This window comes from Scyliorhinus canicula, chromosome 16 (assembly GCF_902713615.1).
Source record: "Scyliorhinus canicula chromosome 16, sScyCan1.1, whole genome shotgun sequence".
NCBI classification, from domain to species: Eukaryota; Metazoa; Chordata; class Chondrichthyes; order Carcharhiniformes; family Scyliorhinidae; genus Scyliorhinus; species Scyliorhinus canicula.
The window spans coordinates 21,477,632-21,489,953 of record NC_052161.1 but is presented as its reverse complement, the minus strand read 5'-3'; the positions used below and the strand labels follow the sequence as shown (position 1 = coordinate 21,489,953).

General features: G+C 39.7%; 1 protein-coding gene across 1 annotated transcript in view; it reads right to left on the bottom strand.

Moving 5' to 3' along the window:
• pdzd8 (PDZ domain containing 8) overlaps window positions 1–12,322 on the bottom strand; it is a 239,125-nt gene that overhangs the window by 19,460 nt on the left and 207,343 nt on the right. The window contains exon 4 of the mRNA XM_038821436.1: window positions 1,896–2,058. Coding sequence (XP_038677364.1) covers window positions 1,896–2,058 — 163 coding nt within the window. The remainder of the gene's footprint in view (window positions 1–1,895; window positions 2,059–12,322) is intronic.

Below are 12,322 nucleotides of genomic sequence, written 5' to 3'. Positions count from 1 at the left end.
TGCGCACACAAATTCTGATGGTTTCATGGATCCCCTTGTAGGCCTACAGTGCACGAACCCCAGATTGAAAGTTATATAGACTACAAACCTATTCTGTCCCTCTTTTTGTCACAGCGTTTCTATTCTCTGTATTTTGATAATACTACATCCAGTATGCTGAACCTGCCTCTCATTTCGCTAAGCTGAAAACAGACAATATCCCACATGTTCTCAAACAAAGACAAAGAAAAGTACAGCACAGGAACACGCCCTTCGGCCCTCCAAGCCCATGCTGACCATGCTGCCCGTCTAAACTAAAATCTTCAACACTTCCTGGGTCCGTATCCCTCTATTCCCATCCTATTCATGTATTTGTCAAGATGCCCCTTAAATGTCACTATCGTCCCTGCTTCCACCACCTGCTCCGGTAGCGAGTTCCAGGCACCCACTACCTTCTGTGTAAAAAAAAAAAACTTGCCTCGTACATCTCCTCTAAACCTTGCCCCTCGCATCTTAAACCTACGCCCCCTAGTAATTGACCGCTCTACCCTGGGGAAAAGCCTCTGACTATCCACTCTATCTATGCCCCTCATAATTTTGTAGACCTCTATCAGGTCGCCCCTCAACCTCCGTCGTTCCAGTGAGAACAAACAGAGTTTATTCAACCGCTCCTCATAGCTAATGCCTTCCATGCCAGGCAACATCCTGGCAAATCTCTTCTTCATCCTCTCTAAAGCCTTCACATCCTTCTGGTAGTGTGGCGACCATAATTGAACACTATACTCCAAGTGTGGCCTAACTAAGGTTCTGCTGCAACATGACTTACCAATTCTTATACTCAATGCCCCGGCCAATGAAGGCAAGCATGCCGTATGCCTTCTTGACTACCTTCTCCACCTGTGTTGCCCCTTTCCATGACCTGTGGACCTGTACACCTAGATCTCTGACTGTCAATACACTTGAGGGTTCTACCATTCTCTGTATATTCCCTACCTGCATTAGACCTTCCAAAATGCATAACCTCACATTTGTCCGGATTAAACTCCATCTGCCATCTCTCCGCCCAGTCTCCAAACGATCTAAATCCTGCTGTATCCTCTGACAGTCCCCATTATTATCCACAATTCCACCTTCCTTTGTGTCGTCTGCAAACTTACTAATCAGACCAGTTACATTTTCTTCCAAATCATTTATATATACTACGAACAGCAAAGGTCCCAGCACTGATTCAAGCGGAACACCACTAGTCACAGCCCTCCAATTAGCCCTTCCATTGCTACTCTCTGCCTTCTATGACCGAGTCAGTTCTGTATCCACCTTGCCAGCTCACCCCGATCCCGTGTGGCTTCACCTTTTGTACCAGTATTCCCTCCTGGTGTATTGGTAAATGTTCAGAAAACAACACCTGTTGCATTGGCTTCACCTCAAAATCATTCTCACCCAAGATCTCAAAAAGACGCCTCCTCCCCTTCTCTTCACGTAAATGTTGCCCCCCCCCCCCCAACTTTTCTGCACAATTTACGGAACTTGTATTTCTATTTCTCTCTCCACAAATGCTCCCTGACCATTGGAGTATCAACAGTATTTTTTTTTGCCTAAAGTATCTCTTGGGTTCCTGCTCTTTTCACTTGAAGGGCCCTGGTCAATTTTACAAAACAACGGAAAACAAATAATCCAAGCAGGTTACCTACCGATTGTGCAAAGATTGGTCCAAATTATATGAATGTATTAGATAAACAACAGTGTATCGTAAAGTTTAGAGCAACACAATATTTTCAGGTGCAAGATACAAGGCACACTGTCTACACAGAATGAACATAGACTGGTTTAGCAGCTTTGCAAATGTGCAAAGTTCCATTTATAGGAATTCATTTGCTGGTGTTCACGATAAATATATAAACAGGATATGTTCTCACCTCCAATTGCGATGAGACGATCTCCCTTTTGGAGGTCAGCAGCTGCGGCCGATGAGTTAGGGGTCACAGTTTCAACACTAACATGCACTGCATCTCCATCGCTGCCCTGGATTTGGCGGAAAGTCAGTCCTACGCTTTGTAAATTTCCCTTAATTAGCTCTACCTAATTAAACAGAAAAAAAAGAATTACACTCTCAAAACATTATTGGCAGATTTTCCAATACAACTTGCAAGCACAGCAGTAATTAGTAAATGGGAAAACTTTGTTAATAAGTTACTTCGACAATGTATGTGGACAGGAGAGCTTTAGAGAGCTCTTCTTATGCACCACAATTTTACTAGGTTGGTAGATCCAAAAGAAGGAACAGCTATATCAAGAATTTTAAACTGTGAAGAGAGGAGATCAGTTACAAAAGGATAGAACAAGAGTGACAAACTTCATGTTTATGCTTTATTCATATAATTTACAGAATGAAAATGTCACTTCAAATGAGAACTATCGCAAGAATGCAAGGTATATTAATACTCTAATTGCACATAATTTCTAATATTGAAAACAACCATATAGAGAAACTAAATACCAATTGAAATGCTTCAAAATGTTAAGCAACTGTCGATCAATTTCCAAAAAACAATTGAATGCCATATTTCACATTGCCACTGTAAACTATGTCAATAATCCATGCTTGCAGGTGAATTAAAATAATTAATAAAGCAACTCCGGTTAGGTATCGACTGTGTACAGGTTTTGTCGTCATCCAATTCTGTGAAAAATGATAATCAAAATACAATTAAAACTGTGTCAAAATTGCAGGTAATATTTGTCTCCTTTGGTCAAAATTTCTTGGCTGAAAGTTGTCTGAGTTTTATCTTCAATAATTACAAGCAGCAAAGGAAGCAGCCAAGCTTTTACCATAAGGGCAAATAACAGAAAAAGGAGCAAAACAATGCTCAGAGTATGAACAACACTATGCAGAAGGTAGGATACAGGAATGATTGGAATCTTTATCTATGTAGAATAGTAAGTCAGCACACGTTGACATGATTGGGGGAGGAGAGGGAAGAGGGAAACAACCAAGTGATACTTAGCAACATTTAAAAATTACTGCACTTCCTAGTATTTGAATAAAAATGTGCTGAGTTACACAATGCTGGTATGAAATTCGAGCACAGAAGCTTAGAAACTTTCTTCAGAATGATTGGTTTTGCACAATAGAGCAGGAATGGTTATTTGAAAATGTTAACCCTGGAATATATGAGAAGCCTTTGGAGGAGTTATGGGAAGAAAGCATTATGCAACCTAGTAACTGACTAAAAGTCCACGGGAGTTTAATTTTATCTGTAGTGACTAATAATATAGGTAAACACATTATAACCATAAATTTCCAGTGCTGTTAACAGAACACAAGGATTTATCTTGAGAGCCCAAAAAAGCCATTAATGCTTCATAAGCAGCTAAGTACATAGAAAAGCCCACAGAACCGGTGACTTTTTCCTCCTTAAACTTATTCTTTGTTGCCGAGCTAATCAAAAACACCTTGATTATAAAGCGCAAATATCTTTTCTTAAACAAGACTTTAAAATCACTTAACAGTAAAATGTTCCATTATCTACTTCAGTTGAGTTTTTCCTCATTCCTTATAATGTCGTTTATAATCCACATCCAAGACGAATGTGGCACGATCCATGGGGATCACCATGTTGTGGAGCCACAACTTTAAGAGCTTTGCTCCACAGTGTAGTTTCCGCAGAAAGCTTTTCTTACTGTTGTATGCAAGCACATTCTGCACCAACACCAATGACATTCGGCCCAGAAGCAAAAGTTCAATACCATCAGTATGGATGACAAAAGAACACATATAGGTACAGCTTGCATTTATAATATGTCTTTAGCATAGTAAAGGATCCCAAGGTGCTTCACAGGAGCAACATCAAACAAAATTTCATACTGAGACACATCAAGTGAATGTTGAGTTACATTGAAAGAATGAGAAAGACCTTGGGAGGGATTGCCCCGCACGCACCACGGCGTGTTTCGCCGTGGCGGAGGGATTGCCCCGCACGCACCACGGCGTGTTTCGCCGTGGCACAGAGCTGCCCCCCTTTGGCCAGCTGCAGGACATTCTGATCCATGCTGTCAATGGTGTTTCCGGTTCTTTGCACCCCCACAGCGCCACTGACTTGACCAGAAGATCCCGCCGATGAGAATGGCCAGAAAACCCCGGCCCTCATCTATTATAAAACTAAAATTCTGACTATTCTTTGAACTTTCACACACTAATACCAAAATGGTGCAGAAACTGGAGCTGGATGTCTGAAGACTTAATTGTTGAAGGCGGCTTGGTAGTAACAGCATTGTGTGCTCACCTCCTGTACCATCAGATCAAGATGAAAATGCTGAGTGGAAGCATACAATTTATTCAAGTAGCTGCTGTGCAGCTAACATTTGAGTAAAACGGTGTGTGCCTGGCTAGAGTAGTCCATGCTTTCCACTTGTCATCTCTGGTGAGCTAGGAACCTGTTCTATTACTATAAAGCAAAACAATTGCCTGGAATAATTAATACTTCAATTCCAAGTACATAAAAGAGTGAACTTCATATGAAGACTAATGAAGTCCTTTCATAAGAAAGGCAAGGTAACAGAAGAATGTGGCATGATGATTTCCTAGAATGAGTTGGGGGAGGCAGTGGCACTGTCATTAAACTAGTAACCCAGAAACCCAGTGTAACACTCTGAGGACTGCTGTGAATCCCACCACAGCAAATTCAACAAACATATGTATTAAGTCTAATGATGACCATTGAACCATTGTTGATTGTCGTAAAAATTCATCTAAAATTCACTAATGTCCTTTAGGGAAGGAAATCTGCCATCCTTACCTGGCCTGGCCTCCCTGTGACTCCAGACCCACAGCAACGTGGTCGACTCTTCGGTGCCCTCCGAAAATGGCACAGCAAGCCGTGCAATCCAAGGGCAATTGGGGGATGGGCAATAAATGCTGGCCTAGTCAGCGATGCCCACATCCCTTGTATGAATTTTTAAAAACAGGCTTCAACCAGTAAGTGAAAATGGTAGATATGACTGATCCTTTGCAAGTGCCAAGAAAGATATTGCAGTATATATTCACTAAGTATGGAAAACTGAAAGTTGGCAGGATTTGAGAAATTTAAGGTCACAAGAAACTATACAATCAAATGATTTTGACCTTAGTTTAATTAGAACAAGGATCAGATGAAAGTAAAATTATTACCGTATTCACCAACTGAATTATCCAACAAAGTTGAGTGATAGTGATTTTCATAATCAGCTTGAATGAGGGTACTTTTATTTCAAGAATTTAGAAGGAACTAATTGAGAGCAATTTTCTGTTGTGAGAAAAAGTTATCTTCTTAAAAAGTACCTATTTAGACTAGGGTTTTCCAACTGTGGGTTGCAACCTAGGATTGATCGCGACCTTCCTGATCGAGGGAGAAGCGCCCAACGGACCAATTGTTTGGGGTCATTTAAGAAATCAACTTAATACATATTGGAAAGTAAAATGATTCTTGGAAATACTTAGGCTGCAAAAAGTTTAATCAAAGTTATAAAAAAATGAGTGAGCTATTGAACCCTTAAGGTCATGTCTACAGATACTAACAATGTTTTGAAGGATGTGCTGTATAACACTCACATAAAGAAACAATATGACAGCACATTCAGTAGAATCGCAACAAACTAGGAACATAGTAAAGTTAGAGACTAGTCATGACGCAAATGTTTAGACCGTTAGAACGCACATGGGAAACTATACTGTGTCAGGGAAATTTTAACTAATCTTCAGTAATTAATGTTTAATTAACTAATCACCTGTTGAATGATCAACACCTTTCTTAACAAATCGGGGAGTCTCAGCTGAGGGCAAAAAACAATGAGAAATGAGTAAGGGATTAAATTGGAGATAAGGATTTCCTTAAGAATATGATTGTACGATTAATTTTTTTAAGAAGAATTCTAGCCTTCCGGAATTCTTGAAGCATCTTTAGAAAATATTTTTATTTTTGAAATATTTTCTTTTCCTTTTGTTAATATTTTAATGATTTTTCACAGCATTCTGACAAGTTTATGTATTATTTGATCTAAGTTTTGATTCAGTTCTTAGGCAAATGTACCAAGTAAATTCTTAGTAATAAAGTATGTTTTAGACACCTCTATCAACCGACTGAGTACCTTATTTTTGGAAGAAAAATAAGAGATCCTACAGGGACATTTAGCGGTTAACTGAGTTCTGTCCACCTGGCCTTGAACAGGGCTAGTATGAGCTGGATACAGAGGTCCAGAGCCTCTGGTGGACAGCCTATTAAGAAGAAACCAGCTTTGACAAAGAGTCATCTGACTCGAAACGTTAGCTCTTTTCTCTCCCTACAGATGCTGCCAGACTTGCTGAGATTTTCCAGCATTTTCTCTTTCGTTCGAAGAAGAAACTAACATTGGGAACAAAGCAGTGTGGAGATGATTTCTTGAGGTATGGTTTTGTTAATTGTACCAATGCAACGTCCTTGTGTGTTATATGCAGGAAAGGACTAGCAAATTAAAGTTTAACACCCTCAAAACTTCAAAGGCATTCGAAGACCAAAACTTTTATTTTTTTTCAAAGGATCCAGTGAGAATTAAATCATCAGTTTAAATCCTTAGCAGAAATGTAACACCGAATGGCAAAAGCAAGTGAGATCGTGAGGGCCAAGCAGGCTCACCTGTCGGGTCAAAGGTAAGCGAAATCGGGAAGGTTGGACGTCATGGGTCCCGGCTGTCCGGTTAGTCCCGGGGGAAAAAGGTTTGGAAAACACCGATTTAGACTACTTCCCATCAAAGAATTGGGCTAGAGCTAGTTAGCTATTGGCCATTTTGGCAATTTTATGCATCACAGACTACTTGAGAGCAACCAATGCCTGAGCACTTGAGGATTCCTGTTCAGAGGTCTGCTGATGATACTAAACTACATGACTGGTGTCAACTGACTGCACTTAAACAAATCTAAACCAAAGAATCAGAGTACTTTTAATCTGAATCAATGCAAAGTGAAATTCATTGCCCTGCATGTCAATGTTGTTAGGTGCAAGATGTTGCAAGCTTGAAAACAAATTAAATTGTTTTTTAAAGTTGTGGCATTTGAATCATACAAAGCTTAATGAAAGCTGTATTATATAATTACCAATGACCTTTCAACAGCTGCAATCTTATGGAGAAGGATTCTACAATACCCAATAAAGACATTTTGCCCCAGTACTTAAATATCATTATTTCCTAGGAAATTTATTTTGCAACACTGCCTGAACTTAGAAAAATCCAAAGAACCAAAGTTGCAACAGATAGAAATCTTTTCTTCTGTTTTTGCCAACCCTCAATTTGTTCACCAACTTAATCAAAAGGTCAAGAAAATGTTATTGGCAAATCGCCAAGATAGCTAGTGGCAACATGAGCAATAATTTTCTTCCACTGAAGAAAAAGCTTTAAGGATTAGATTACTGGGAATTTGAAATCAACCAACATAGTCAAACAGAAACGTATAATTAGCTTTGCGATATTACTGTTCTTTTGGAGATTGGTAGTGACTTGACACAATTAAGAAAGAGATACAAGGTGCCCTCTTGAACTAATACAAGGGATCCCTCTGCACATCAACACCAATATTACTCAAATGATGGCATTATCCAAGCTTAGCATCCAACGTTTAAAGCACTCATTTTTAATCAGACAAGCAAGCCAAAAAGTCATAAATGTTTACAATGCTGATTGCTATAAACTAAAATAGTACAAATTTGCATAACTTTAGAACATTTCTTTACTTATTTTGAGAAGAATTGTAATGTGGACATGCTATTTTTGAATATGGCACTATATATAACAATCAAAATCATTCTTCCCCATTGTTGTCTCCATTTTTGTGACGATAAAACGACATCATTCTTAAAGGATTAAAAACCAATTTTTATTCAATTTTGTGATGCTCAAGATAAGGAATACAAGTGCTAGGGAATGGATCATTTTTCATCCAGGCCTCCCAGTATCCAAATCAAGGTTGGTTAACTGCAATGTAAAGTGCTCCCTATTCTACCCCAGTAAATCTGATAGCATGGTTGATCTCAGATTTGAATATACTCAATGACTGAGCATCCACAACTTTCTGTGGCCAAGAATTCCAACCAAAGATGCGTTTCTTTTCCAAAAGTAACAAGTGGGTACACTCAGTTTAGCCTACCTACACACCTAACCAATTGCACTTGAGAAGATGTCACAAGTTCAGATCTCAATCTCCATTAAATGTGTGAGTCGTTTATTCGATTTGATTCACACCATCTTATATGTACAAGATCATATTGTACGATTGTAACAAAAGCATATGCTTGAGCTATGGACTGGATTATCATGACTTCAATATTTATTTCTTCAATCTCTCGGAAAGTGAACTGAGGTGGTTTGGCACAAACCATTACATACAGAGCAATAGTCAGCAGATTTATTGATTTTAATCAAAGAACTTATCTGCAGATAATAAAACTACACACATACAACCCCACATCGGCCTTACTTGACTTAAAGGCAAGGTTTTCTAATTGGTCCTGCAACATTTTAGACTTCAGGCCTGGCTCAGAATAATAGCTACAAATTTCTCTTCATCCAAATCTGGCTTGGCTGCCTTCACAGCTTATTGAAAAAAGCAGCTTTCTCTCTTTATATCTCTGTTCAGAGACAGAGATGAAAGACTTTTGATTGTATGGGTGCGAACTATTTTTGATTTCTATTTAGCACATTATCCAACCTTTGTCTAGATGTATTTTTAACTCATAAGGACGCACACTGGTTTTAAATAATCAGCATTAAAAAATACTTTTTTTCCCCAAATAATTTTTATGGAAAAATGATCAAAACATCCGCAAAAAAGATAAACAACCACAAGGACTTGGTATCAAGAACATTAACTTTTGCGGAAAGGCTAAGAAAATAGAATGCGTTTTATTTGTCAAAGGAGACTTTGAAGCTTTCAAGATTGTAAGTGTAATTTTCCAAAGTCATCTGGGTAAATTAATGCCTCTGGCAAGGGTTGAAATATCAGGGCGCACAGGTTAAAAATGAGGTATTTAGAGTGAAGGAGAATCAGGCATCAAGATAGCAACAGAGCTCGGAGTAAACAGGGAAGGCAACTCCAGCAAGTATAAACAAACATGTTCATGCAACATTTAAATGTTTTTTCAGACGGATGGAAAGAAGAAAGTAAGTGGATAGGGTTGATCAATAAAAAACGACCAACTTACTCAGAATGAATAATCTATTCGCTCTCACACAGGGGAAATGGACATTTGGATGAAGTACGGGGGGGGGGCTGCAAATAGCCACTAATCCAGGCTCTAAAACTGCTGTCAGCAGAGGAGAAAAAAAAAATGTGCATGTGGGTCAGGGTGTGGCAATGGCTCAGAGGGATTATTAACATGAACAGTATGGATATTCATCATAAAAAGCCACAAATATAGGTATTGAAAGCAGTGTACTAATACTAGGGGCTGGTTTAGCACAGGGCTAAATCACTGGCTTTGAAAGCAGACCAAGGCAGGCCAGCAGCACGGTTCAATTCCCGTACCAGCCTCCCAGAACAGGCGCCGGAATGTGGTGACTAGGGGCTTTTCACTGTAACTTCATTTGAAGCCTACTTGTGACAATAAGCGATTTTCATTTCACTTCATAAAATCTATGATTCTATAAAATGACTGGGCTAAATCTTCATCGGGTGTGGAGGTAGGTTTCGGTGTACAAATGGCCACTTTTTTTTGAGGAATTCCAATTTACCTCCACATTCTCAACCCTGCGCCATTATCCTCTGGGAATATTGCGGGTAAAGACTGTCTAGTGTTACACTGTGGTCAGGTTCCCAATTTAAGATCGGGATCGAAAATCTAATTTCCTCCGCGCACTATTTTCATTTGGTGGAGTGGTGCTTTGGAAGCCCATTCATGCACACCTGGTTTGAGAGTTTGTGAAGAAAATGAAAAGTCCGCTGAGGAGTCTGGAACATTCTGAAAGATAAGTGTAATGTATTTTCACACCTTCAAGAGCCACAATTAGGTGCTGAATTGCAATGTAGATGTATTTTTAATGCAATGATGTTGGCCCTTACATTGACCAACTTTGTATATTTGTTCACATGCATTAGAGTGGAGAAAGCACCATAATTAAGTGAAAAATGTTACAAAATGTCCTGTTAACCTGCACTTTCATATTTTCTACTTTCATTTAAATGGCTCTGGCTGTTAAAAATAAAAAAACTGATTTTGACACTGAAGAAAATGCTACACTTGAAGAAAAGCAAACCACCTGCTTCGTTACATTCAGGCACTCCGCTTTGAAATTAAAATGAAATGGAACTCACTTCCTCACAGCACTGTGGGTGTACCTATACCACAAACATTGCAAGAAGGTAGCTCATCATCCCCTTCTCAAGGGCTTTAGGGATGGGCAATAAATGCTGGCCTAGCCAGTGATGCCCATGAAATAATTTAAATAACATTATGCTCTTTCCTTCACAGAGTCTATTGTTTGGGCAGTTGTGACCATTATGAATACAAGGCTAAGTTTCAAGTGTTAATGCAGCAGTTTCAGCACAGTGTGTGTTTCATTATCCAAAAATGAATTAAGTTTCAAGAAGTTTAATAACAGATTGCGCCTTTGATGTGGTTTCTGGTTTGTTGATACAGGGAAGAATAGATGTTCCCAGTATCAATGATATGGAAGCTTTTAATTTTTTTTTTTATTTTTTTTATTTTTTTATTTTTTATTTTTTTTTCTTTTTTTTTATAAATTTAGTGTACCCAATCATTTTTCCAATTAAGGGGCAATTTAGCGTGGCCAATCCTAGCTTGCACCTTTTTGGGTTGTGGGGGCGAAACCCACGCAAACACGGGGAGAATGTGCAAACTCCACACGGACAGTGACCCAGAGCCGGGATCGAACCTGGGACCTCGGCGCCGTGAGGCAGCAGTGCTACTCACTGCGCCACCGTGCTGCCCTGGAAGCTTTTAATTAATGAGAGAGGGGATTATTTATTTCCCAAGGAATAGAAAATATTTTCCACTGGTACACAGTATATGGTAGCACAGATGACCTGAAAGGGCATGGAGGATACATGGGGCAGAAAGGTGGCAAAGGCTGGTATGGCCAATGTGAGGAGGTATGTTCTGATATGAGGGGAGGGGGGGGGGGGGGGGGGGGGGGGGGAGAGAGGGAAGGGTGGTGAGAGGTGAGATTCAGGGAGCCTTTAATCACTGTTGAAAGTTGGGATACTGTGTTGGCAGACCAAAGTGCACTTTCTAACTTATCTACTACATCCGCACCCACACTCCTCATGCACTCTGGTGCGGCTTGCAAACTGCACTGTGAGTGCAACCCCAATGTGAAAAGTGAAAAGACATTAAGGGTCTGTGAAGACACACATGGGACGCATATGCAGTTTGCAAGCCACTTTCCAGAGCCAGAGGAAGATTTGGGCCCTGGTGTCAAATTTAAACTACAATTTGATCAATAGGTCACCGAACATTTTTACACCATTAATTGGAACTTTGTAATTTTGGAGAAGATATTTACGCCACAACAAAACTCCAGTATAACAAACCTGAAGCTGATAAATAGGGGCAATGTCCAGAAAGAGGCTGTAGTTTATTGAATGCCAAAGGCGAACACGAGACCTTACAAAGAACCCTGGATTTCCACACATTGTCTCACACCTTTGTCGCACACAAAAGTTTTTTGCCGCACATTTTTGTTTATAAGCATACAATTGATTGATTTAAATCTACTTAAGGCATTATTCCATCTGTCCCCATACTCCTCAAGTATCCAAAAATCAGTCATCTCTAAATTGAATAGATTCAACAACTGAACCTCAGCCCTCTGCAGCAATGGGTTCCAAATTTACACCCCTTTCCAAAGACTCTCAACCCTCTAATTAAATTTGGCTCATTTTAAGTGGGAGACTCCTGATTTGTAAACAGTGACCCCTCGTTCTAGATTCTGCCATGAGAGGAAGCATCCTAATCACATCCACTTTGTCAAGACCCCTCAGAATCCTACATGTTTCAATCAAGTCACCTCTTAGTCTTCTTAACTCCATCAGTGCCAAATGGCCAACCCCATGTTCTAGGAAGTTCCAGTCAGTGGAAGCAACCTCCAGTATCCACCCTGCCAAGACCCTTAAGAATCACCACCCATTCTTTTAAGCTCAAGGGAATACAGGCATGGTCGACTTTAATTTCTCCTCGCTAAAGTCCTCTCATCCCGGGAATCAGCCCAGTGCACCTTTATTGCACCATCTCTGGGCCTAGTCCTTAATTAGAGAAGACGACAGAAACTGTATATAGCACTCTAGGTGTGGTCTCACCAAGTCTCTATATAATTTTAATAA